Source organism: Symphalangus syndactylus, chromosome 4 (genome assembly GCF_028878055.3).
Source record: "Symphalangus syndactylus isolate Jambi chromosome 4, NHGRI_mSymSyn1-v2.1_pri, whole genome shotgun sequence".
Taxonomy (NCBI): Eukaryota; Metazoa; Chordata; class Mammalia; order Primates; family Hylobatidae; genus Symphalangus; species Symphalangus syndactylus.
In genome coordinates, this window is record NC_072426.2 from 89,692,484 (window position 1) to 89,719,781 (window position 27,298).

The 27,298-nt window shown below is 49.6% G+C and overlaps 2 protein-coding genes across 5 annotated transcripts; one reads left to right on the plus strand and one right to left on the minus strand.

Annotated features, from left to right (window-relative positions):
• Positions 1 to 20,545, minus strand: RGR (retinal G protein coupled receptor). Of its 4 annotated transcripts, none has more exons than XM_055274023.2 (7): positions 14,003 to 14,216; positions 11,415 to 11,571; positions 10,216 to 10,349; positions 6,245 to 6,398; positions 4,770 to 4,887; positions 1,222 to 1,335; positions 5 to 721 (listed from the first exon to the last, which is right to left on the minus strand). In XM_055274023.2, the coding sequence occupies exons 1-7, from the start codon at positions 14,079 to 14,081 to the stop codon at positions 590 to 592; spliced, it is 888 nt and encodes a 295-aa protein (XP_055129998.1). In that variant the 5' UTR covers positions 14,082 to 14,216; the 3' UTR covers positions 5 to 589. The 4 variants fall into 4 exon arrangements, with proteins under 4 accessions (XP_055130000.1, XP_055129998.1, XP_055129997.1 ...); XM_055274022.2 differs by lacking the exon at positions 14,003 to 14,216 and adding an exon at positions 20,416 to 20,545 and having other exon boundaries at positions 26 to 721; positions 10,216 to 10,337; XM_055274024.2 differs by having other exon boundaries at positions 26 to 721; positions 10,216 to 10,337.
• On the plus strand, positions 17,622 to 27,298 carry LRIT1 (leucine rich repeat, Ig-like and transmembrane domains 1). The gene is made up of 4 exons (XM_055274021.1): positions 17,622 to 17,860; positions 21,512 to 21,978; positions 24,517 to 24,822; positions 25,991 to 27,298. The coding sequence occupies exons 1-4, from the start codon at positions 17,739 to 17,741 to the stop codon at positions 26,965 to 26,967; spliced, it is 1,872 nt and encodes a 623-aa protein (XP_055129996.1). The 5' UTR covers positions 17,622 to 17,738; the 3' UTR covers positions 26,968 to 27,298.

Consider the following 27,298-nt stretch of genomic DNA (forward strand, 5'->3'; position numbering starts at 1 on the left):
ACTGCCATAAACAAGAATGAGATCATGTCTTTTGCAGCAACATGGATGAAACCGGAGGTCATTATTTTAAGTGAAATAACTCAAAAACAGAAAGTCAAATACCAAATGTTCTCACTTGTATGTGGGAGCTAAATAATGTGTATACATGGACATGGAGTGTGGAATAATAGACACTGGAGACTCAGAAGGGTGACAAGGTGGGAGGGAGTGAGGGATGAGAAATTACTTAATGGGTACGATGTATATTATTAGGGTGATGGTTACACTAAAAGCCCAGACTTCACCGTTAGGCAATCTATCCATGTAACAAAACTGCACTGTATCCCCTTAAATTTATTATTATTTTTAAAAAGGAGTGACTTTCCTGAGGCCTCTCAGCCTTGAGTGTAGAGGGCTGTGACCGACACTCAGGTCCATCTGGCTCTTTCTGTGCAGCCTGGTGTCTTTCTGAATCCTTCTGTCCAGCCTAGGGCCAGGCTCCACGGGGCCACTGGGGGAAGGTGGGTGTGTCTGGTCTTGGCCACTGAGGCTGCTGGGCAGGACTCCTGGAACAGCTTCCCGGCCTGGGGCTCAGTCCAGGGTAGCAAGCTCACTTGGCTCGGTCCTTCTCACTCTTCTGCGGTGAAAGGCACTGCCAGATTCCCCTGCAGACCATCTCATTGCCCAGGGCATAGTTGATGGCGTTGATCGTGGGCACCATTTTGGCAATGAGGGCGGGCACCTGTTGTGGCAGAAAGGTCCAGAAAAGAAGCTTCAAAGCCACTGATCCTCTCTCTGGTCCCACCTGGCGACCCCAGTCACCCTCCACCTACAGCTGCCAATCATTTAGTTCTGCAGTCTTGGAGCCTACCCTGACTAGTTAGTGGAGATGCATGGCTCACGGAGTCCATGGAGCCACACTCTTGTCCAGACCCACCTGCTCCCAGCCTGGGGACTAATCTCAACCCCTAGTCACAGAGTCTTTATCTGCACCATCTGGCTGGCTGTCCCTGTCATCTCACATGAGGTTTGGGCAATGTCAAGCAGCAGCCTGGTATGACTCAGGAACGAGGTGGGGGATTAGGGGGCAAATTAATGCTCTATGCACTGTGAGTATCCAAAGGAAGAAACACAGGGAGGAAGAGACTGACACAGAGGCCATAAATCCAGAAAGTGAGATGAGGTTAGACAGAGAACAAAGACGGAGAGGGGTGTAGTTTTAGGTACTATAAATATCTGTACCATCTGCAGTTTGGGGGAGATGGAAGTCACATCTGCGATGACCGCGTATAGATACAGGATGGCATAGGGGCCCCAGCCGAGCAGCAGCGTCCTTGCTGGCAGAGTGGTGTTTACCTGGGGAGAAATTGTCACAGATGTCAGCTTGCTCCAGGTGGCCCACAGCCCCATGTGGCCGAGAAAACCAGGTCAGTGCTCAGCAGGGCTGGGCAGCATGGACCAGGCTTCAGGAGGGGGCTGAGTCTGCAGGGGAACTTGGGGCCAGATGGGCCTCTCTGTTGTTTTAAGACTGGGTGACCTTAAGCCTTTTATTTAAACTTGCCTGACCTCAGCTGCTGTGTCTGTAAAATGGCCTGACAATACCTGACGTGGCTGGAGGCCGAGACTGGGTGGATAATGACCTTCCTCCTGGGTCTGTACTCTTTGTTTGTTTGTCAAATACAGAAGGGAGTCTCACTACGTTTCCCAGGCTGGTCTCGAACTCCTGGGCTCAAGGGATCCTTCTGCCTCGGCCTCCCAATGTGCTGGGATTACAGGCATGAGCCACTGTGCCTGGCCCGGGTCTGTGCTCTTTAAGAGGAATCCTGGGCTCTGTGACTGCGTGCTCAAGGGGCCTCAAGCTGAGCTGCCGTCAGGCCTCAGTCCTAGAACCAACTCGTCATCCACAGCTACAGCCACCTGGCGACCCACCCTGTCTGGGCTCCCAATGGGAAATACAATCAGCGGGGAAGGGGCTTGTCCGGAGAGCGGGAGATACTGGGGTGCCGCCTGGGGCCATGAGGGGGCGCAAGACTCGCGCTTTAATTTCAGCAGGAGCTGCCAGGTTCCAGCCCCGCACAGACACGCGGACGTGCAAATTCTGACGCTGAAGTTCTTGCCTGTTTTCTCCCTGACCTTTCTTTAACAAAACGGGTGATTAAGCTGGAAGAGAACATATTTTCTTCCATCTTGGATTATTAAAATATGTTGACCAAGAGACTTTTTTTCCTCTTAATTGTCCCTTATTGGGGGGGGGGAAAAACAACAACAAACAACGGAGCTCAGCACTACAGGGCCCTCCCGGGAGCGGAGGCCGTAAGACGTGGAATCCCCTGGGGAGGCTGTGCGGTCTCGGGAAGCCGCTCAGCTTGGGATGAGGTCCCTGGCCCCCTGCGTGTGACCTTGGCGATGCCCACCGGAGACAATGGTTTAAAGTCAACCCAGAAAAATGAGGAGATCATGGTGGTAGCCTTGTCTCCTGGCTGCCTGAGCCTCCAATAAATGTGAACTTTGCGCCTCCAGACAGTGCTTGGGACCGGCATCGCGGAGGACAGCCTAGAGGCGGCGCCTGTGCCAGGGGCCAGCTGGGAGCCAGGGGACTGGATTCTGGTCCCAGCAAAGCCCTTTCTCTCCGTCTGACCTCGGGGGAGCATCGGGGCTCCAGCTAAAATAGATTTGCACAGTCCTTTTCCAAATTACAATAAATAAATAAAGTGGCAGATGAAGTGACTTAAAAAAAAAAAAAAAGCGTTTCTTTTCATGCACTGTGATTGACCACATGCGTGGTGGAGTCCCAGACCTAGGTTTGAATCCAGGTGTGTGGTTTTTGGTGAGTTGCTTAGTTAATCCCCATCTCAGCCTCAAATTTTTAGTCCGCGACACAGGGATAAGAGGACTTCCTTCTGACTGGTGCGATGGCTCAAGCCTGTAATCCCAGCACTTTGGGAGGCTGAGGTGGGTGGATCACTTGAGGTCAGGATTCAAGACCAGCCTGGCCAACAGATACAAAAGATACAAAAATTAGCCAGGCGTGGTGGCAGGTGCCTATAATCCCAGCTACTAGGGACGCTAAGGCAGGAGAATCGCTTGAACCCGGAGGTGGAGGTTGCAGTGAGCCGAGATTGCCACTGCACTCCAGCCTGGGCAACAAAGTAAGACCTTGTCTCAAAAAAAAAAAAAAGAAAAATAGAAAAAAAAAAAAAAAAAAAAAAGGCTGGGCACGAAGGCTTACGCCTATAATCCCAACACTTTAGGAGGCAGAGGCGGGCGGATCACCTGAGATCAGGAGTTCGAAACCAGCCTGACCAACATGCCGAAACCCCGTCTCTACCGAAAATACAAAATTAGCTGGGTGTGGTGGCGCATGCCTATAATCCCAGGTACTCGGGAAGCTGAGGCAGGAGAATCGCTTGAACCCGGGAGGCGGAGGTTGCGGTGAGCCGAGATCGCGCCATTGTACTCCAGCCTGGGCCACAAGAGTGAAATTCCATCTCAAAAAAAAAAAAAAAAAGAAAAAAGAAAACCTCTTTCCTCATTGAGTGGTTGCAAAGATGAAATAATATTAAGATCTGAATTTGTTCTAATCTTTGTCGCTTGTTACGACTCCTTTGCAAGAGGTCATCCAGGTGACCAAGTTAAAATAAAACTGTGGCAAGGGAATAGTAATGCAGAAACTAAAAAATGGCCAGGAGGACTTATTTTGAAGTGTTGTATTTCTTGGACAAATGTGCTTATACGTTTGATTTTTATCTTTTGGGCACCACCCTGCGACTGTGATTAAATTAAACATCTCAAAGCAGTTTAAAAGTAGCATTTAAAAAGCCTGTAACTTTGTGCCAAACCTCAGATCCTTGGCACGAATTAAGTGGAACAGCACAGATAGTGTCCGGTAGGGAACCCTGGTCCCCAGAATTACCGGGTCTGTGTGAATCTGAGCAGTCCCGATTCTTGCTCCCCAGGCCTTGGCCATCTGAGCAAAGGGAGGGTGGTTTCCAGTTCTAACATCCTATGCTGTGCACAAGCTGGATTTTCTCTTGATCATTGAAAATGCAGAAAACCCCTGGTTGCTGTCTGTCACATTGTTCATATTCCCTGGTGTCCCTGAGAGGAACCGAGAAATTTCTGCTGCTCTTGAGGCAGGAGAATAGCAGAGGGAATTGGAGGTTAAAGGGTGGACTGAGTAGAAGCAGAAGCAAGATGAAGAGGCGGTGAGCAAGAAGCAAGACAAGAAACAGAAGTTGAGCAACCAAAACACAAATAAGATTAAAAAGTGAGTAAGAAGCTCCCATGGCCAGCTAGATCTGGACCAAGCCTGTCAGGGACAGCTCATCAGAGATGGGCATGTGCATTAGAGATTAAAAGTATCCTTGAAATGACCCCATATGATAATAAGCTTATTAAAGCTGATGCATATGGACTGCATATCATGCATGTACTTAAGATTATGGGATGGAGGTGACTGGCAAGCACACAAGGGCCAAAGTAACTAAGCAACTCACCTATCAATCAAAAGGCAGATGCTGGCTAGAGATTAGGCAGCCTTGGGAAGAGAAGAAAAATAAACGTATAAAAGAACCCAAAATACACCAAATTGGTGCTGATCTCACTTCGCAAAGATCGGTCCACCCTCCCCTCTCCGAGAGTGTAATATTGTGCTGAAAAAGCTTTTGCTGCAAAAGCAATGAACATTTGCTTTGCTATTTGTGTGTGTCACATCCAATTCTTCGTTCGGGACACCAGGAGCCTGGAGCTGCGCTGCACCATCAGATAACACTCCGGGAGGGGGACCTTACCTGGAGATGGCCACTCTTCCCCAGTTTCTGCTCCATGAGACTGTAGGATGTGATCGTGATGAAGAGGGGCATGGCGAAGTTGAAGAAGGACATGGTGAAGAGGAAGCTGGTGAAGTTTCTACAGGGAGAGTGGGTGGAGGATTGGGGTTACCTCTCAGGGATGGCCAGCTGCCCTCAAGGACCCACCAGCCCTGCTCTAGATGATCAGATGTGGGGAAATGCTCCATTCAGACAAGCACTCAGTGTGGTTGTTCCTGGGGGTCCCAGGTGAACTCCCTTTAGGAGCCAGGAGCTACGAGGTCCCCCTAGAACTTGCCTTTAGAAGCCAGGGAGCTCCGAGGAGGAAGAGGCCTCTTTCTTGTTCAAGTGCTCAGCCCTGCTTTCCTGTTTGTCCCCCAAGCATGAAGAATGGGAAATTTTAGTTTGGGAAACATGTTCACCCAATGGTGGGGATGTCAGTGGACCAAGAGGAAGGAACATTCAAGGAGCATTCTAGGCCCAAAGGTTTTAAAAGGAGACTGGATAACAGGAAGATTGGATACTGTGTCACTGAAGAAATGGTTGAAGGGACCATAGAAGAACCTGGGTTCCCAGGTAGTGGTCATGGGGAGGTGAAGGGAATGGTGGGAGTCCCAGGGAGACAGATTCCCATTTTCTGAAGGGGAGACTATGTCACCCTGGAGCTGTCCACCAGGGAGGGGCAGCTGGAAAGACTGGACCCTGGCTGGGGAGTGCCACAGAGGGACACTTGGACCAGGCGGGGCGTTCTCAAGAATGCATCACCTGGAAAGCCTGTCATCCAGTGCAGATGCCTCATGATTAAACACCATGGGTAAAGCAGATGAATGCAACTTGGCTCTGGTGGAAGCAAGAGGGGCTGGAGCCCATGTGACCATTCCTCAAGGCAGTTCCTAAAGGATCCCCCTAAGCCCTTGTCTCCCTAGAGCCGCCTGATGGGGCAGTACCAGAACAAGAGCCCAATGAGGGTGGTGACCCTCACGCATTCAGTCCTATTTCTCCAGGGACTGCCTCATAGCATATGCTCAGGGCATTCCCTCCCAATGCAAGGACCTTAATGTTCTTTGAATCTATTGTACCAAGGGCATGGCTCCCTCTAGAAATTGATGAGGTCAGAGCCATGATGGCCGACTGTGCCGAAAATGGCAAAGAGGTGGTGCGGCTTGGTGACTGTTATCACTGACACAAGCCAATGGCTCCCTGTATGATGTCTCTTTTTGGGTTCAACTCTGGGTCCCAATTTTCATAGCATTCCCATCATCTGGCCAGTTTTCAGAACAGGTTTCTTCCAGTCCCACTGTCCACCTGCAGGTGGGTATCATGACGAAGGAGTTGAGATTGTCTGGCAAACGTTGACATTTCCCCATTTGGATTTTCAGCTGGGGCACCCTTGTCATAGGAGTTCAAAGCCAAGATTCCCATGGATAGCAGCCTCGAAGCTGCTCCTCCCACCTCACCTGTCCCCCTTGGAGTAGTCCAGGGTGCAGCATGTCCCCAGTGGCTCATAGTCATAGTGACCCCAACCCAGGAGGGGCAGGGCTGCCCAGAAGGCAGAAGACAGCCACACGAAGAGCACCAGAGAGATGGCTGAGTTCCAGGCCAGCTGGCTGCCTGCACAGGACAGAGGAGGAAGAGGAGGTTGTGAGGAGAAGATGGCCTGATAGAGTGAGAAAGAATGGGACTTCCCGATCTGGAAGAGTGTCCCTTTGAGTGATCCACCCACCTCAGTCTCCCAAAGTGCTGGGATTATAGCATTGAGCCACTACATTCTGCCAGAAGGAGGTTTTCTTATCCCTGTGTCACGGTCTAAAAAATTGAGGTTGACAGAGGGGTTAACTAAGCAACTCACCAAAATGGGAACCCCAGCTCTGATGCTTAATAACTCAGGGCCTCAGGCAAGTGAAGAGCTTCTCTGAGCCCCAGTATTCTCACCCACAGTGGGAATGATAATCCTTGCCTCAGAGGATTGTTATGAAGAATGAAATAGATAATGGATGGTGAAGGTCTCCAAATAGACACACTCTACCATCTTCTTCAGAGGACAGAGACAAGGAGGGAGTGGCAAAGAGACAGATATGTTTTCAGAGACAAAGTTCAGGAAGAAGCATAGGCAGGGGTTCAGGTGAGGGTCACAGGGGATGGAGGCAGAAGTCTGGACTTACCACCATCCTCAGCACTTGCTCAGAATCAGGCCAGTGCCCTTGCTTCCAGGACACCCTCTGAGAATGCTTGACTTGGGGGTTGGGGCTCAATCTCAGTGCCAATGGCAGAGGCTGGGTCCCAGCAGCATCTTTTGATGTGAACCAGCCATGCTGATTTGACCTCCTCTAGTCCCTTCCCTGAAGCCTCCCTCTCTGCTGCAGTGTAATTGGGTCCTTCCCATCCAGTGGTTCCTCCTGGATCTGGCTTCGGGATGCACTTCCCAGGTGTCCTCCTCTGTCTACTGTTTATTTGTCATACTCCTTTGTATATAAGATATCAGAGCAGAGGACAGTTCTCCAGATGGGTTTTGATCGGGAGAGAAGAGCATGTCTACAACCTCCCTCATCTGACACTTTGCTTCTACTGATACGGCTCCAGATGGAGTTTGCTTGGATGTGACCTTCTGATATGAACTGAATGTTTGTGTCCCCTCAAATTTATATGTTGAAGCCCTAATCCCCAATGTGATGGCATTTGGAGGTGGGGCCTTTGGGAGATAACTAGGCCATAAGGGTGGAGCCCCCATGATGTGATTAGTGCCCTCATAAGAAGGGACACAATTAGCTGGACATGCTGCATGCGCCAGTAGTCCCAGCTACTCAGGAGGCTGAGGTAGAGAATTGCTTGAACCCAGAAGGTGGAGGTTGCAGTGTACTGAGATGGTGCCACTACATTCTAGCCTGGGCAATAGAGTGAGACTGTTTCAAAAAAATAAAAGAAGGAACACAAGAGTGACAATCTCTCTCTTTTTATGTGAGGACGTGGCAAGAAGGTGAAGATCTATAAACCAAGAAGCAAGCCCTCACCGAACCTGACTATGCTGACACCTGGCATTTGGACTTCCCAGCCTGAATAACTGAGAAATAAATTTCTATTGTTCAAGCCACCCAGTCGATGGCATTCTATTATAGGAGCCTGGGCAGACTAAGACACCTCCCATCCCAACTGTGGGCATGATAATTATGTGCATGGATAGGAAGACTCAATGTAGTTAAGATGTCAGTTCTTCCTATCTTTTTTTAAAAAAAATTTTGAGACAGAGTCTTGTTGTGTCACCCAGGCTGGAGTGCAGTGGTGTGATCTCAGCTAACTGCAACTTCCACCTCCCAGGTTCAAGCGATTCTCTTTCCTCAGCCTCTCAAGTAGCTGGGATTACAGGCTCATGCCACCATGCCCAGCTAATTTTTGTATTTTTAGTAGAGATGGGGTTTCACCATGTTGGCCAGGCTGGTCTTGAACTCCTGACCTCAAGTAATCTGCCCACCTCAGCCTCCCAAAGTGTTGGGATTACAGGCATGAGCCATTGTGCCTGGCCTTTTCTTTTCTTCTTCTTCTTTTTTTTTAAATTTTTTAAATTTTTTAATTTTTTTTTATTTTATTGAGGCGGAGTCTCATTCTGTTGCCCAGGCTGGAGTGCAGTGGTGCCATCTCGGCTCACTGCAACCTCTGCCTTCTGGTTTCAAGCAATTCTCTGTGGGCACAACAATTAATATCTACCTGGATCCTTGTGCTGCCTCAGACTTTCAGCTTTAGAGACAGATGGCCAAGGTGACATGCCTACAACCACCCAGGGATGGAGTAGATGAATTCAGTCCTCCTCATTCCCCTTTGCCTGCCTTCACACTGCTCTGCCATGCTTTCAGTATAGAAAGGGCTTTGATCTAAGGCCTCTGGCACAGGGATCAACTGTTCTATATTGAGGCAGAGAAGCCTGTTGCTGTCTGAGATGGCGGTGTTTTGTGTGTGTGTGTGTGTGTGTGTGTGTGTGTGTGTAAGATGGTCCAAGGGAGCATTAGGGGCGGGGGCTGGGGTGTAAGTAGTGAGAGAAGCACTCCGAGGCCAGGTGGACAGGAGGGCTAACCTATCGCCACTCAAAATGATGAGACCGATGGCAGCATTTTGGCCTGGAGAGAGGTATATGACAGGAGAGACCCATGAGGGGCAGTGACTTTGCAGGGAAGGGGGCTGTACATGTGACTATGGCAAGGGAAGTTCTGTGGATTCCAAAGAGGCCATGCCATGGTTTGAGGCTGTGCTGGCCATAGACCTCACAGCAGCCTCTGTGCTGGGCAAATTCATAGCTCAGGACTTGGAGGTACCAGGTCATGCCCAGTGCTGGCTCTGCCCTTAGTAGCGAGGCAAGCTGCTTAACTTCTCTGTGCCTCTGCTTCCGAGGCTGTGAGCTGAAGGTTTGCTAGGAGGATTAGCTGAGCTACAGCTCCCCAAAACATGTTTATGTACCCCTGGTGGTGAACAGGGTTCTAGATGGTCTCTGGTGAACAGGTTTTTATTTTAATTGTATTAAAATTATAAGAACATTAAACCTGTGATTTCGCAGATGTTTAGAATGAGCTTGTAGCAGGTCTTTACATTTTAAAAAATGAGTCACTTTTAAGAAAAAAAAATCAAGGAAAAATGGAGCAGTTCGTACACTGTTATGGCCAATTGTGAAGATGGTATTTGACAGTGCAGCTTGGGAAATCTAGAGCTGGACAGTTTTCATGAAGCCTTATGGAAGTGTGGGGTGCCAGCATGCCCAGCTACACACATACACACAGCCTCTCTGCGCCTCAGTAGTGCCTGTCTGCAAGGGCATTTTCTGTATCCCTGATCTCATTTGATTTTCAAAATAAAACTGAAATTGGTTATTAAAATAATCTCAGCCGGATGCGGTGGCTCACGCCTGTAATCCCAGCACTTTGGGAGGCTGAGGTGGGTAGATCATGAGGTCAGGAGTTCAAGACCAGCCTGGCCAATATGGTGAAACCACATCTCTACTAAAAATACAAAACTTAGCCAGGTGTGGTGGCACGTGCCTGTAGTCCCAGCTACTCAGGAGAATGAGGCAAAAGAATCGCTTGAAACCAGGAGGCCGAGGTTGCAGTGAGCCGAGATAGCACCACTGCACTCCAGCCTGGGCAATAGAGCGATTCCGTCTCAAAAAGAAAAAAAATCATTTCGCAGAGGAGGAGACTAAGGTTCAGAGAGGATCCCTGACTTGCCCAAGGTTGCGGCAATGGCAAGAGAGCCTCAACAGCTCTCCTGCACACTCTCCCACCTTCCTTCCTTTCCTGAAATGAGTGCCTATGCATGCACACTCACACCCACCCACACTTCCCTGTACTGGGAAACGTGGAGCAGTAGCTAGTTCTGACTGCCCCTCCCTGCCTCTTATCCTCTCCACACTGCATCGGTGTCCCTCCACTCGAGGAGCCCAGATACATACGGGTGCAGTAGTGGTGATAGCGCCCCCATGCGATGGCTGCACTGCTGCAGATGCTGGCTAATGCTGTCACAAAGCCCTGGAAGCCGTGAGCCTGGCAGCCGTCCGAGCCGTAGGGCCAGCGCCTGTGGGAGACACTGGGCACCAGTGACCTCTCTCCTCTTACCCTTTCCACCTCCCACACCTGTCAAGTACAGCTTGGAGTGTGTGTTCCTGAATGCTGCCCTGCTTCTCCGAAGAGGGCCTTAATATCGGTGTCTTTCCTGTGAGGCGTTAGAGCTCAAGTAAATGGGCTGAAGGGGTGGAGCCCAACGCACATGCTCCAGGCTGGGTGACTTTGACTGCACCACGGTTGGGCCATAGGCTGTCTCTGCGTGATCAGATCCCTCTGTCACAGGAGAGCTCATGCCTGTATTTGATAGGCGGGGAAACTGATGTTCAAAGAGGCAAAGATACTGAAGCCAAGGTCACACAGAAGATGAAGGCAAAGTCAGAGAGGAGATCCCAGGCCTCCCCAGCCTAAAAGGCCAAGCAAAGGTGGAAACTTCAATTCTCCGTGGGAGGAAGAATTCTCACTGATGCAGACCCCCCAGGCTGGTCAGCACTGAGCATGCACATCCAGGTGGGCTCCAGCCTCCGTCTGTAGTGTCCAAAACCAGAATGAGAATGTCCAGTCTGCTTCAGAAAACAATTTTACAAACACCTTCTGAAGCAGTGATGGAAGACCCTGGTTTATGTATAAGGAGGTATTAGACACTAGCCAAAACCCTGTTTGCGTTCACAAACATTTACTTAAAGTCCTAGGTATCAAGCATTATTTTAAGTTATTTACACATAATAGAAGTAAATACTTCCAACCACCTATATGAGTTAGGAAATAATACCTGATTTAAGGAAGAAGCCCAGAACTAGAAATGCTGAAGCCAGAATGCAAACCTAGGTTGCTTGGTTACAGAACCCACACCATTGATCTCTACAGCCTACCATCTCTTTCATCAGGTTTCAGCAACCCCTGTCTTCCAGAAATCAGCTGTCGTTCTTCAGAATCAATCTGGAATTCAGCCCATTTTAGCCTGCCCACCCTCTGCCCTTGGCCAATTTTCTGTAAGTAGTAAAAATACCCTTGGCCTGGCTGCCCAGGGCCCAGAGGTCAGGCCCCAGGCAGGACCCCAGAGCCTATGGACTGGGGAGGGGGCTGGTACCGGAGAAGGCTGGATGTGGCTGCAACGAGGGCATTCAGGCTGATCCCACTGTCCGCAAGAGCCAAGCTCAGCACCAGCAGGTGGCAGGGAGTCCGCAGCTCCGGGGTCTTGCAGAAAGAGAAGATGGTCAGGGTATTGAGGCTGAGACCGGAGAGAGCTGAAAGGAAGGGTGGGGGCTGGCATTGGGGCTTCTGAGGCCCAGCTGGGGTCAGAACAGGGTGCGTAGGGTGGATGGAGCATCAGCAACCTCCGGGACAGACAAGGAAGACAATCAATATAGGGTAGCACGCTTCATGCTATAACAATCATAATCGCTGACACCTGCCGGGCACTTAGCACACACCAGGCACCAGGATAAGCACTTTATATGAGTCATCTCATTCAGTCTTCACTTGGATACTCTCTTCTCCATTTATAGCTGGGAAACTGAGGCTCAGAGACACTAGCTAACTTGCCGTAAGTACACAGCTAGTAAGCGGTGGAGCTGGAACTTGAATTCAGGCCTTTTGGATTTCAAAATGCCTTATCCAAGGACTGTAGAGAAAAGTCAGAGAGGCTCCAAGGAAAAGAGTCGATGTTAGAGCTGGGAGCTGCCCAGGACGCCAGGCATGGAAGTGAACATGAACGGGGCGTACTCTGGCAGCAGAGAGACCCGACCTTGAATTCTGGCTTGGTTGCCTCGCTTGCTGCTCCTTAAGCTCTCTGAACCTCAGTTTCCCCTATCTAAAGTGAGGAACAGGAAAAATTCCTTCCTTCAAAACTATGAGAAGCACTTACCTGTGGGACAGTGCATGGAAGAGCATTCCAGGAGGGAATAGCATGTGCAAAGACATGCTATGGTACAATGAGATACCACCTTACTCCTACAAGAATGACCATCATTAAAAAGTCAAAAAAACAATAGATCGATGACATGGATGTGATAAAAAGGGAATGCTTATACATTGCTGGTGGAAATGTAAATTAATACAACCTCTATGGAAAACAGTATAGAGATTCCTTAAATAACTAAAAGTAGATCTGCCATTTAATCCATCCAAAAACACACGTGCACATCTATGTTTATTGCGGCACAATTCACCATTGCAAAGATACGAAATCAATGTAAGTGCCCACTGACCAATGAATGGACAAAGAAAATATGGTATATATACATCATGGAATAATACTCAGCCATAAAAAGGAGTGAAATAATGTCTCATTACAGCAAGTTGGATGGAGCTGGAGGCCATTATTCTAAGTGAAGTAACTCAGGAATGGAAAACCAAATACTGTTTGCTCTCAGTTACAAGTGGGAGCTAAACCGTGAGTAAGCAAAGGCATTCAGAGGATATAATGGACTCTGGAGACTCAGAAGGGGAAGGGTGGGAGAGGGGGTAGGATTTAAAAAGCCTACATATTAGGTACAATGTACACTACTCGGGTGATTGGTGCACTAAAATCCCAGAATTTGTGACGATGTAATTCATCTATATAAACAAAAATCACTTGTACCCCCAAAGCTACTGAAATTTTAAAAATATTTTAAAAATAAAATAAAAACCAAAGCATTGTATATATAATGACATTTCTGATCATCAAACACGAAACAAAAATGTAAATTTAAACCCCTTCCAAAAAATAAAGTGGTAAAATTTTATGGCATGTTTGAGGACCTGGAAGGATGCTAGATTGTAGGGTTCTCAGGAAAGGGAGACACGGGCTGGGGCCACCAGATAGTCGTGTCGAGAACCTTCAGGACCAATCTAATGACTATCACTTCCTCTCCATTGTCAGTTCTCATTAGGTGAGAGAACGTGCTGATGATTTCTCTGGGTCTGCTTTGAACCAAAGCTGCATTCTCCATCAACTTAGCTTGCGTTGGCCCAGATTCAGGATTGTCACTGTCTCTAGCTCTGGCCTCAGTGAGCATCTTAGGGATTCTAGGTTGAGGTAGGTAGGTACCTCGCGGACCCAGGTTGCCTCCAGAGAGGAAGTGCTTAGGCTCATAGGAGTAGACACAGTGAAAATAGTGGTGGGGCTGGAGAGGATAGGAGTGAATGAACTTATATACCCTAGAGTCTATTTAGGCTAGCACTTTATACCCAGTATCCCATTCAATCTTTACAACCACTCATTCGCAATGTCAAGGCATTGAGGTCAGAGAGCTGAAGGGACTTGGTTCCACCCACACAGAGCAGGTGGCAGAGCTGTCTGTCCCCAGAGCCTTTTGGGGGACTGATCCTATGTGGGATTCTTAGCAGGATTTCCAAGGAGTGGATTAAATTTTCTCCCGGCTGGAGGGACATGAAAAGTCCTAAAGCCTGGCTCTTGATCATCTCCTGGGCAGATGTCCCCTCTCAAAGTCCCTCCCTCCCTGACCCTTGCCTGGCTTCCTCTCTGCTCCCAGTGGGTAGTGTGCTGCACCTCACAGGTTCATCTGTCAGAACACACCCCAAGTCCAGGCACAGAGGGGAAGGCAGCCAAGGGGACCCGACACCCAGCTGGGTTTGGGGACCTCTCTCCTCTCCTTGCCAGCTCCATACTGGTGGCCTGGGTCCTCAGAACCCACTGGGCCCCCACTGCACCCCAGGTTCTGCTTGGCTCACCTTCCACCAGCAGCACCATCCCCACAGCCAGCACCTCGAGCTCCCCGAAGCCGGTGGGCAGGGCACTGGTCTCTGCCATCCTCACTCTCCCTCACTGCCAGTGGCCCAGCTGTCTCTGGCTTCCCACAGCCAGGGCCTCCCTTTTAAAGGGCCATCCCATGTGCATGGAGGCACATGCAGGTTATTATGCTGGACCTTGGGCTGTTTCTGGATGCCTCCCCGCTGCAAATGGTCCTCTTGGCCCAAGCAGAAGGAACCCATTCACGAGTTGGACAATGCAGCCTTTGTGAAGCCAGAATGGAGCCCTGTCTCATTCATTTCAGCCCCATTGCACAGGATTAAGGTCGGGGAATCCAAATGGTGTGTGGCTGAGAGCCTAATTGGAAAAGAGTTGCATAACCAAGGGAGGGGAGCAGGAGGAGGGATTTGAGCCCCAGCTGTTCCCGACAAGCCGGGTGCCCGTGTGTGTGTGTCCTCAGGCTCACATGAGTATACTCCAAAGCGCTGGGGAAAGGATGAGGCTTGGGAAGTCGCCTGCTGTCAGAGGAAGAACCCCAACTGGGACCAGAAAATGGAGTTCTGGTTCTGAATCTGCCACTAACTAGCTATGTGCCTTGGAGTGGGACCACTGGACTCTTCCGTTTACTTTTCTGCAATGTCAATGTCTTTTGTCTGTAGCCTTTGTATAAGTCCTGGTTAGATATCGTGAATATAAACCTCAGGGCTGCATTTCCTGTCTCCCATAGAGCACTTGAGCCACACAAGCATAAAAAATGTCCTAGGACACTGTCTTAGAACAGAGGGGCTGCTGTCTTGTCAGTCTCCACCCCTGAACCTGCCCAGCCTTGCCGGCCCCACTAAGAGCTTTGGCTGCTACAAATGACTTCTTGGTACACTGGCTCTTTATGCACTGTTATGCTCTGGCTCATGATAAAATTTACACCAGGAAACACTGATCTAGGACAACTTAATTCATTTTCAGATAAAGAAACCAAGCTCCAGAGCACTATCAGCAACATAGCTAATATTGAGTGAGGTCCGGCACTGTGCTAGGGGATCTTCTCATGAGTCCTACAAACAACTCCATGAATTAGATACTATTATCCTTTCCATTTCAGATGAGGAAACTGTGGCTAAAAGCAGTTAAGAATCTGCCTGAGGCCATGCAGTAATTTATGGATGGAGCTGGAACAAAAGCCGATCTCCTATTCCTCAGGCTCAGGCACTTTTCAGTGGCATCTTCTGACTCACCTGGTAGAGCAACCCGCTATGTTCCAGGAACGCCCACTTCCCAGGCCTTTCCTCTCATGAGTCCTCACTTACATGGAAGCCTAATCCCTCCGCAGCGCTGAGCTTATGGTTGTGCCCTCCAGAGCGTTCCCTGTTCTTTCTCAATTTCTTTCTTTTTTTGTTTGTTTGTTTTTGAAATGGAGTCTCACTCTGTCACCCAGGCTGGAGTGCAATGGCGCAATATCTGCTCACTGCAACCTCCACCTCCCCGGTTCAAGCCATTCTCCTGCCTCAGCCTCCCGAGTAGCTGGGATTACAGGCATGTGCCGCCATCCTCGGCTAATTTTGTATTTTTATTAGAGACAGGGTTTCTCCAAGTTGGTCAGGCTGGTCTTGAACTCCCGACCTCAGGTGATCTGCCGGCCTCGGCCTCCCAAAGTGCTGGGATAACAGGCATCGGCCACCACGCCTGGCCTTCTTTCTCAATTTCTACCTTATGGTGTTGGTTAATACATATGTCAGTCCTTTTCCCATGCCTTCAAGATCACAAAAGCCTTCATGAGAGAAGATAAAGCAGGGCAAGGCCAAGATTAAAGGGTAAAGTTCATTTGGGCAAAAGACACAAGGAGGAAGAAGCAGAGATATGGGAACAGGCAAGCTGGTGGCTGGGTTTGGGGAGGAGAAGGTATAGTTGGGAAGCACTGAGAAAATCCTACTGGCTGCATTGGAAGGAAGGAAAGAATGAGAAGCCAGTATTGTTGAAACAGACCTGGCACGGAGCTAGGCATTTTATGTGTGCACTGGGGCCCCAGATATCTTTGCAGGTCATACCTCACTGATCTAGGCCTGCCTGGAGCCACAGGCATGAAGGACTGGGGAACCTTCTAGAAAAGCCAAACAACATAGGTAGGGCATGCTGGACCAGAGAACAATGCCTCAGGGTCAAATGTGAAGAACCAATGAATGAGTCGACTGTCTACTACTGGGAATCATCCCTGGTCAGTCCCCACCGGCATCTTGAGAAGATATGGCGGGGCGAGATAGGGTTAGGAGAGAATAGGTAAAAATGGAAATTAGGCTGGGTGCAGTGGCTCAGGCCTGTAATCCCAGCACTTTGGGAGACTGAGGCAGGAGGATCGCTTGAGGCCAGGAGTTTGAGACCATCCTGGGCAACATGGCAAGACCCTGACTCTGCAAAAAATAATTTTTTAAAAATAGCCAAACATGGTGGTGGTTGCCTGCAGTTCCAGCTACTTGCGAGGCTGAGGCAGGAGGATGGCTTGAGCTCAGGAGTTCGAGGCTACAGTGAGCTATGATTACACCATTGCACTCCAGTCTGAGTGACAGAGCAACCCTGTCACCATAAAGCAAAACAAAGCTTTATGGATGGAGAATTTCCAAAGGCCCTTATTAGAGGTTGGGGTTCTGTCTCCAAAAAAACCTGAAAGTGCCTTCTCTAAGAACTCTCTGAGCTACCTCTCTGGGGCCCTCCTTGGAGTACAGTCCATTGAGGAGAGGGGTGCTCTTGTCCCTTATGTGGAGACGTCTCCACCTTTGGCATTTGTAGTAATGGCCAGAAGGGCTCAGCTGAAATAGCATTGTATTGAGTCCATACCCATGGGGCACTCAAGGCAGGCAGCTGTTTGCCTGGCAGCCTGGGACAATTTGTGGGCTCATGAGAGACACCTCTGATGTCTCCCCAAAATATCTGAATCTGTCCAGTTCCTCTGTAAGCAGGGTCTTATAAGTACCAGTGAAATTGGGCACTTACAACTTGTGAGAGAGCTTCTGTTCCCACAGGCTGTCAAGGCCTTGGAATTTGAGTTTAATTTTCACAAACACCCTGCATGGAGTAACTTTATTTCTCTTTGTCAGATAAGGACACAAAGGCCAAGAGATCATGTGACTCACCCAAGGTCACAGCCCATTAATGGAGCAGCTGGGATTTGACCCCAGGAAGCCTGGGTCCAGAGCTTAGCCTCCTTCCAATGCCTTTAGCACCGTCAGGAAGAGTTGCTTCATTTCACTGCTTTTTTGCTATGAGACGATGTCACAGGAAAGAATTTCCAAAGGCCCTTATTGAGGCGGGAGTTCTTTCTCCATCTTCCCTGGCACTCCAGTGGAGTCTGTGTTGTCCGTGGCCTTGTTGGGATGGGATGCTTTGCAGATGACAGTCTCATGACTGCTCGCCTCTGGAAAGCTGCCTACTTGTCTTGCTTTGCTGTGCCCTGGCCTCTCTGGGCCTGTGTCTATTGCTATGGAAGGGGGTCCCCCGCCCCCACCCTCAGGACTGAGTGATTCAGAAAGCAATAAGCCGCTGAGTGCTGCGGCTGGGACTCCCCTCCCTAATCCCCAGCCTGTCCATGTTTATCCGATGGCCTCAGGAGGGGGTGTAAGGGGCTGGCGAGCAAGTGGGCAGCTGCTGGGTTTGCTGGGCTTGCTGGGCTTGTGGGACGGAGCGGTCCAGGGACAGGCCCCTGCCCGGGCCAGAGAGGAGCCAGGAGCCATGAGGGTGGCATTAGGCATGCTCTGGCTCTTGGCCCTTGGGTGGCCCCCCCAGGCCCGGGGCTTCTGCCCCTCTCAATGCAGCTGCAGCCTCCATATCATGGGTGATGGCAGCAAGGCCAGGTATGGTACCGGGTGTGTGGGATGGGCAGCCCAGCCTCCATTGCTGTGCCAGCTAGGTTGGGTTGGGAGGAGTTGGAGCTGGGGCCCTGGGTGAGATCTTCATCTCCCTTGGCCCTTGAGGACCAGGGATCCTATGGGGTGGTCTGTGCTGCATTGTTTTCCAGCAAGCAAGGGGGTGACTCTGTCCGAGAGGTACCAGGTATCTATACACATGGGCCCGAGGGTGAGGCACAAGTATGTCAGTTCTAGGAAGTCCTTCCTAAGTCCTCCTCCAGGCTCCTGGTGAAGAGCCCTCCTTAAAGGTCCAGGAAATCTCCTCCCTTACTGCTTTTTCTTCTCCTTTATTTTTTGTATTCCCTCTTCTTTTCTATATTTCCCCAGCCCCTTCTTTCCCAGGCCACTTGCACTCTCTTGCCTGACCTCTCTACAATGTTCAGTCATATCCCAGGCATTTCCTACAACCCCACCCATGATGGGACCACTTGCCTCTCATTCTCTTCCTCCTCTCCATCTTTGCTGGCCAGATCCCAGGAGCCTCAGCCTCAATCCCTTTTTCTGAGTGCTCCAAAAAGCCAGGAGTGCCCATCCCATGACAAGCATGCTTCCTTCCATCCCCAGCCTTTTCCTTGACTTTCCCCATCCTCTGTCTGATCCCTCAGAGTACCTCCATTCTCTCCTCCTCTCCTTCCATCGGGACATTCCCATGCCACTGTGGCTTGTGGACCCTTGCTCTTCCACTACTGCTCATTTTCTTCTTTTCTTTAGCAACCTTTAAATCATCTTTTCTCCAACTTCTTTAGCTTATCCATTAAAGACCTCTGCATGGTTTCTGAGCCACTGATGGTTTCTGATCCTAGGAACAATGTTATCGGAGCTACCCTTTTAATAATCTTGGCAATGAATGTCGAGTTGATTGGGGGATGAGAGGAGACAGAGAATGGAGAAGAACCACTAAGAAAAGACACCTCAAATGATCTGAGAACCAGAATGAGCTCCATTGTAGCCCAAGTGTCTAATGCATCAACTCATATGGAGGGTAAGGATCCTGTCCCCAAGAGAAGCCAGGCTGAGCCCTGAACAGGCTGCTGTTTCCAGCCTGGGCAGTCACCGGAGTGACAAAAAGCCTCCTACCACCCATAGAAGGCATAGAGCTGAAAGCCACATAGCATCATTGACGAAACCGGTCCTGGAACCCAGGCATTCCGATTCAGTATTCAGAACACTTATCTGGTGATGCTGCCATGGGCAGGGACCAGTGATAAGTTCCAGGCAGCAGAGTTAGCCTTAAGATGGAAAATGAGTTTCCAGGGCCACTAATATAAGTCAGTGGGCATTCCCTCCTCTGAAGCCAGAGCTCTTGGTTCTACCCGCCTGACCATCCCATGGCTAACATGCACCAGCCCATCTGCATGGAGGGTCCTATGAGGCCATGAAAGGTGGTAGCAGGCCCTGAGGTCCCCTGTGGCTATGGGCACAGACTGTGCAGTTAGACCAAAGCTCCTTCTGCATCTCAGAAGCCTTCCTCAGATCCCTCTCTAACCTGGGCCTCTCAGAGAGCCCAGCCTTTATGTCTGAGCTGTTGTATTGTGAAGTGTGTGCCTGTGAGCACTGGGGTTGCCTGGGAGGAGCTGGGCTGTGCACCTGAATGGATTTGTGCCCATGCTGTTTGTCCCAGTTTGCCTCTGGTTTTACCCCACCAGGAGTTGTGCTGGAGGTTTGAGCTGTGGTGTAGGCTTGCATTGGGTTCTTATGGTTTCCTTTAAATCCCCCTTTTACCGTTTTCTCTCCCATCCAAGAGAAGTTTTCCAATCACCTGTCTTTCTCTCACCTGCGTCCAGACCTTCCTCCTTGCAATACCCAAACCTGTATTACTTTTTTTGAGACAGGGTCTTGCTCTGTCACCCAGGCTGGAGTGCAGTGGCACAATCATAGCTCACTGTAGCTTCCAACTCCTAGGCTCAAGCCACCTTCCCACCTCAGCCTTCTGAGTAGCTGGGACTATAAGCATGAGCTATCACACCTGCCCAAACCTATTTTAGTATCTGGAAATATCATTGCTGTAAATGCTCTTTCTTCTGAGCTAGATTACACACTGTATGGAGACAGGGGCTATGAGGCTGATTCTCTTCTGAATTGCCCATCAGTTAGTAGGAGTTCCATGTATATTTGCTCAAAAGGAGCGAGTAAGAATATCCGTGCTGTTTGTGGACACTGTTTATAAGAAAAAACAAGCCCAGCCTAGCTGCCTTTAAGTGGAGTATATGAGTTATGCTGAGGGATGCTGGTGATATGTGTGTGCACCTCCAGGGAAGCCTGATGTGTCCAGTAGGTTATGCTATTACAAGAGAACAACCTCCCTTAGACGGGCCTGTTCAGTGGTTGGGGGGCTTAGGATTTTGTTTTCGGTTTACGTAGTATAAAACAGCCCTGAAATGTAGGCTCCTTGAGGGCAGGGACTGCCTCCTATTATCTCTCTATCCTCTGCTTTAGTCTCAAACTTAATAGAATAAGGTTTAAGAAGTCGTGGTTTGGATAGAAGAGCTGATAAGACTGACCCGATGTACTTGCAGTGCTGAGATGCAAACATTGATGACAGCGATCCATACCCTTGGGCTCATGCAGGGTGGCAGGCAATGTGCTGGGCTTCCACACGCATTGCCTCATTTAAACCCCATAACCACCTTGTGTCTATTTGATGGCAAAACTGAGGAAAAGAGAGGTTACCTAATGTACTCAAGGACACACAGCCAGCAAGCAAAGAGCCCAGGTGTGAATCCAGCTGTGGGGCTGCCAAGTCCTGGCTCTTAAACACCTTGATCATCGCATGGCTCCCCAGAGGTGGGAGAGACTTGAGGTGCTTTCATTTTTGATGTCCTTGGTATATTTTTTGTTAAATGATAAACCAAAACAGTTACGAAAATTGAGGTATAATTTAACAAACGAACACTTTTTTTTTTTTTTTTTTTTTTTTTTTTTTTTTTTTTTGAGACAGAGTCTTGCTGTCGCCCAGGCTGGAGTGCAGTGGGGTGATCTTGGCTCACTGCAACCTCTGCCTCCCGGGTTCAAGCGATTGTCCCGCCTCAGCCTCCCGAGTAGCTGGGACTACAGGCGTGCGCCACTATGCCTGGCTGATTTTTGTATTTTTTAGTAGAGGCAAGGTTTCACCATGTTGGCCAGGCTAGTCTTGAACTCCTGACCTCAGGTGATCCACCGGCCTCCACCTCCAAAAGTGCTGGGATTACAGGCGTGAGCCACTGTGCCCGGCCAAGCGAACACTTTTAACACATATTTGCAAAGCAACAGTGCACAACGTGATCATGGGATTTATTAATGCTGTTCATTCTTAGTGCACTGTGGGTGCTGCGGGCTGTTATGGGTCCTAACAGTTTAAGGGTGGGGTCTTGCAGGACCCTGAAGACCAAATCACTTTCCTGGGACCCTTGTGAAAGGCTCTGAGAGGAAGACCTCTGCAAAGGGAAAAGTGGGGCTGCTTGCTCCGGGCCCCTCTCCAGGTCTCCGTCATGGCTTGGACTCTGGTGTGGGTGTCTGGTGATAACAGGCAGAACTGGAGGCCTCGCGAAGGGAGGTAGCGGTGGGAGATCCCAGACCCGGCAGGATCCTTGCTCAACTATCCCTCATTTCTGCCAGCAGGACAGTAGTGTGCAACGACCCCGATATGACCCTGCCCCCGGCGTCCATCCCCCTGGACACCTCCAGACTGCGCCTGGAGCGGACGGCCATACGCAGGGTTCCTGGCGAGGCCTTCAGGCCCCTGAGCCTCCTGGAGCAGCTGTGGCTGCCTTACAACGCCCTCAGCGAGCTCAACGCCCTTATGCTGCGGGGCCTGAGACGCCTGCGGGAGCTGCGGCTGCCGGGGAACCGCCTGGCCGCCTTCCCCTGGGCCGCGCTCAGGGACGCCCCCCAGCTGCGGCTACTGGACCTGCAGGCCAACCGCCTCTCGGCTGTGCCCCCTGAGGCCGCGCGCTTCCTGGAGAACCTCACCTTCCTCGACCTCTCCAGCAACCAGCTGATGAGGCTCACGCAGGAGCTGATCGTCTCCTGGGCTCACCTGAAGACCGGTATCTTCCCTCCCGGGCACCACCCCAGGCTGGTCCTAGGTAAGAGGCGGCAACCGTCACCTGGGGTCTTAGGCAAGTTACCACGCTTCCCTGAGTTTCGATTCTTTATTTGGAAAATTGAAATCATACCTTCCTTCCAGGTTTCAGCAAAGACAGTGAGATCCACAAGAGCGGCGGGTTTAGGAGCTCAATCCACAAGCCAGACTGTGGCAGTTCACATCCCAGTCATAAGAGAGGTCTTTCCAGGTCACACAACCAGGAGAAGGCCCCTGAGACTCAATTTCCCAACTCAGAGCTGAATGGGTTAGTACACTACACCAGCTAGACCTGCTATTTCTTCGGTTCCTTCCTGTTCTTAACAAACCAACAGCTTACCATGTGAACTAGATCTCCTTTCCTGCCCAAGGCACCTGCCTGGTCCTGAGAATGACAGAAGGGGCATAATTCATTCTGGAAAATTGATCTGAATTATACAACTCATACATGAATAAATACAAACGTTTAAAATATTGCAGAAGAGGTTAAAGACGCTTCTGTCCTCTCTCCCTATTCCAACCCCCTCCCAAAAGTATTTACTATTATCATATTTATATGCAAGCTCCCTATCTGTTCAGACACATTTCGTATGCATGTGTATATACATATATACACATACATACATGGATTCAGGAAAGTTATATGTGTGTTTTACATAAAAGTTTGTCATACATACTAACCAACGCTTTTTGACCCAACACTATATCTTGTAGATCTTTCTAAATTACTACAAATGGATCAAGTTTATTTTTAAAACTACTGCACAATATTCTATAGTATACTATATCTGCACTATGTTATAAATATATTTATACTATAGTTTATTTAGCCATTCACCCTTTAATGGACTTTTACATTGTTTCCATTATTTTGTTAACGCCTATGATGCAACAGAGAACATTCTTGGCAATACATTCTTGTGCACATCAATGTTTCTCTAGGATAGGAACTGAAAAGTGGAATTATTAGGTCACAGAGTGTGCATATTAGACATTTAAAAACCCATCTGGGTTGGATACGGGGGCTCACACCTGTAATCCCAGCACTTTGGGAGGCCGAGACGGGTGGATCACTTGAGGTCAGGAGTTTGAGACCAGTCTGGCCAATGTGGTGAAACTCTGTCTCCACTAAAAATACAAAAATTAGCTGGATGTGGTGGTGGGCACCTGTAATCCCAGTTACTTGGGAGGCTGAGGCAGGAGAATCGCTTGAACCCAGAAAGCAGAGGTTGCAGTGAACCGAGTTTGCTCCACTGCACTACAGCCTGGGCAATGAGTGAGACTCCATATTTTTGAATGCCTTCCAATTCTAGGTGCTGGGAATACAGCAGAGAACAAAAGAGATGAAAACGTATACATTCATGGAACTAACAATTAAAATGGCCAAAATGTTTAACTTTTGCCGGTCTGGCAAGTGGAAGTTTCACTGTTGTTTAACTTTGCCTTTTACGTTCATTCTTTCTGGCCCTATTGTGATAAAATGAAAGCCAGGTAGCTCACCACTGGAGCCAGGCATTGATGAATCTTAGGTAGCAGATGTATCATTAAGTGCATTTAACCAATGATGCAAGGCAGCAACCACTGGTGAGATGGGGTGAGGGGGAGGTGCGAAAAGTAACTGGCACCCGCGGGTTGTACTCAAAGAGACCTGAGAGACATGAATATACAGTCAGATCTGAATGCACCCACCCCAACCCTTTGACAGATGTATTAAATATATCTATGTGAATGTATAAGATATCATTGATTATTAGCTATACTATTAAATTCAATAAGTCTTTGGGGACTAAAAGGACATCATATCAAGTGCATTTATCTTGCATTTCAGTAATGTAACCCTATAAGAAGGAATTGTGCCTTAGAATTGAGGACACATAGTACCCCTCATTTATATGCACGTGGTACCCCTCCATCTCTATAATGTTCTTTGACAGAGTGGGTACAGTGATCTGCTTTCGGTTTTGTAAGAATGTTCAATTTTAGAGTAAGGACAGTAGGGGATATAGCCTAGGATTTGATTTTCTGGCCCTTTCACCCTGCTGTTTATGCCCATTTGAGCCTATGTCAAAAGGACCATGGCTCAGAGCAGCCACCTTCATTGCTGCGATGATGCTGAAAATATCATTTATACTGGAAGAACTGGCATCAAGGATCAGGGGTCAGTGATGCATTTCTAGAAATGGGTTTTGTCATATTGCAATTATTGTGGAAATACTGCCTGGCCAGTGGCCTGAAAGGACCAGTCCGAGAATGGCAACAGTAATTGCCAGTTTTGTCAGTATGCTGTATATCTACCCAGTACTTAATATGATTTATTTTTGATTATGTTTAAAGCAACCCTGAAAAGAAAGTAATGCTATTATTGAACACAAAAAAATCAAATTTCTGGTCATACTACTAGCAAGGCAAGGAGCTGGGTCCAGAGGCCAGTTCTGCTGACTCTGAATGAGGACCTGCCTGTCCTTCTAGAGGGGAAGGGGTGCTGGGCCTGAGGACCTTGAATATCTATCTGAATATCTTGTCTTCTTTTTTACCCCTGCAGGGCTACAGGACAACCCCTGGGCATGTGACTGCCGACTCTATGACCTGGTTCATCTTTTGGATGGCTGGGCCCCAAAGCTGGCCTTCATTGAGACCGAACTGAGATGTGCCAGCCCACGCAGCCTGGCCGGAGTGGCCTTCAGCCAGCTTGAACTGAGGAAGTGCCAGGGCCCAGAGCTCCATCCAGGAGTGGCTAGCATCAGGTCCCTTTTGGGTGGCACAGCATTGCTACGCTGTGGAGCTACCGGAGTCCCTGGGCCGGAGATGAGCTGGAGGAGGGCCAATGGCAAGCCCCTTAATGGTACAGGTATGTGAGCTACAGGGATGCTGCACTGAGACCCCAGACTGGGGAGGGCAAAGCAGTGCCCCAAATGGGGATTTGGCAGGGCCAGAGGGAAGTTGTCTAAGCAAAGCTGGGCTTCCATCTGTCTGAGTTGAGTTTGACGGGGGCTTCCCAGAGGCAAGTCACTGTGACAACAGATTCAACAATGACAATGGCTCTTGACCTGTCCTATCATATCCCACCAGCCACTCTATAGAGACTCAGGGCCCACCCTGAGAGAACAAAAAGCTGACTTTTTTGGTGGAAGACCCTCTTTTAGTGTATTAATATTTATAATAAGTTTCCCAGTTTTAATATTAAACCAGAATTACCTGGAGTAATTAATGATGTGAGCTACCATCTATCGAGCTCTTCATGTGGGTCTAGCACAGTGCTAAGTGTATTATGCACATAATGACATTGAACTTCAAAGAGCAACCCAATTTTCCTTCTTATTTTGCATATAAGTAAACTGAGGCTCTGAGAGGCTAAATGCTACATTACAAGGCTCATACATGGAGGAACTGGGATTCCAGCACAATCTAGCTGATCACCTTTGCAAAATTCCAGGGCCCCTAAGAACATAGTGGGTTGGCTGGGGGCTCACACCCAATCCTAGCACTTTGGGAGGCTGAGGCAGGAGGATTGCTGGAATCTAGGAGTTACCAGCATGGGCACCATAGTGAGACCTTGTCGCAAAAAAAAAAAACAAAAAAAAAACTGCTGGGCATGGTGGCATGTGCCTGTGGTCCCAGCTACTCAGGAGACTGAGGTGGGAGGATCACCTGAGCCTGGGAGTTCCAGGCTGGAGAGAGCCATGGTCACACCGCTGCACTCCAGCCTGGGTGACAGAGCAAGACACTATCTGAAAAAAGCAAACAACAACAAAAAAAACCCATAGTGTGAACTTGTCAGATTTAGAAGGCATCATTCTTAGGCTCTGCCTCAGCCCGGGGCTCCAGAGGCTCCCCACATTTGAGCCCAAGGTAATAGTGATCCCCTTGGCTAGTCTAAGAAAAGTTGAATGACTGCCAGTGTTTTCTCAGGATGACACCTGAGTGTGCACCACCTGGGGCTGTGAACTTGGCCCTGAAAGGCAGCTTGGGGCAGACGGGCCCATTCGTTCTCCCACACATGCCTGTTTTCCTCCTAGTGCACCAGGAAGTCTCCAGTGATGGCACGAGCTGGACTCTGCTGGGCCTGCCTGCAGTGTCCCACCTTGACTCCGGAGACTACATCTGCCAAGCCAAGAACTTCCTGGGAGCCTCTGAGACCGTTATCTCCCTGATTGTCACTGAGCCGCAGACTTCCACAGAACACAGTGGGAGCCCAGGGACACTATGGGCAAGGACAGGCGGTGGAGGGGAAGCCGCTGCTTACAACAACAAGCTGGTGGCCAGGCATGTCCCCCAGATTCCCAAACCCGCTGTCCTGGCCACTGGACCCTCTGTGCCCAGCACGAAGGAGGAGCTGACCCTCGAGCACTTCCAGATGGATGCCCTGGGAGAGCTCTCTGATGGGCGGGCGGGACCCTCAGAGGCACGAATGGTGAGGTCTGTGAAGGTGGTGGGGGACACTTACCACAGTGTGTCCTTGGTGTGGAAGGCACCCCAGGCTAAGAACACAACTGCCTTCAGTGTCCTCTACGCAGTCTTTGGGCAGCACAGCATGCGGCGGGTGATTGTGCAGCCTGGGAAGACCAGAGTGACCATCACTGGGCTGTTGCCCAAGACCAAGTATGTGGCGTGTGTCTGCGTGCAGGGCCTGGTGCCCCGGAAGGAGCAGTGTGTTATCTTCTCCACCAACGAAGTGGTGGATGCTGAGCACACTCAGCAGCTCATCAATGTGGTGGTGATCAGTGTGGCCGTCGTCATTGCCCTGCCTCTCACGCTGCTTGTCTGCTGTGGTGCTCTTCAGAGGCGCTGCCGAAAGTGCTTCAACAGAGACTCCCCTGAGGCCACAGTTACCTACGTCAACCTAGAGAGACTGGGCCACAGTGAGGATGGCTTGGAGGAGCTGTCCCGGCACAGTGTCAGCGAGGCCGACAGGCTGCTCTCAGCTCGTTCCAGTGTGGACTTTCAGGCCTTTGGAGTCAAAGCGGGCAGGAGAATCAACGAGTACTTCTGCTGAGGGACGTGCCTCCACAACTCACACACCTGCCCGCCCACTCTCCTTCTTTAACTCTGACACCCGAGTAGATGATCACCCACTCTTACCAGCTCGGGTACCTGCTTACCCAGACACTTACACACAACAACAGCAGCAGCAGCTACTGCAACAACTGCGAACACTTGTTAAGCACTTACGACAGGATAGAAAGTGTTCTAAGTGCTAAATTCTTATAACAATCATTTGCAGCAGGCACCACTATTCTCTCCATTTCCCTGGGGTGGGGGGTTAAGAAACTTGCCTGTATCAGTCAGTTTTTGCAGTATAACAAATGAAAGCAAAATCTTAGTGA

Coding starts and splice junctions, on each gene's coding strand:
- RGR (XM_055274022.2), bottom strand. CDS start 20,524: ATGAGGCAATGCGTGTGGAAGCCCAGCACATTGCCTGCCACCCTGCAT. Junction 11,572..20,415: donor CAGCACTGCAAGTACATCGG/GTCAGTCTTATC, acceptor CCTTCCTTTCAG/CTCTCTCCGGTCTCAGCCTC. Junction 722..1,221: donor TCTCCCCCAAACTGCAGATG/GTACAGATATTT, acceptor CTGCCACAACAG/GTGCCCGCCCTCATTGCCAA.
- LRIT1 (XM_055274021.1), top strand. CDS start 17,739: ATGAGGGTGGCATTAGGCATGCTCTGGCTCTTGGCCCTTGGGTGGCCC. Junction 21,979..24,516: donor CCACCCCAGGCTGGTCCTAG/GTAAGAGGCGGC, acceptor TTACCCCTGCAG/GGCTACAGGACAACCCCTGG. Junction 24,823..25,990: donor CAAGCCCCTTAATGGTACAG/GTATGTGAGCTA, acceptor TTTTCCTCCTAG/TGCACCAGGAAGTCTCCAGT.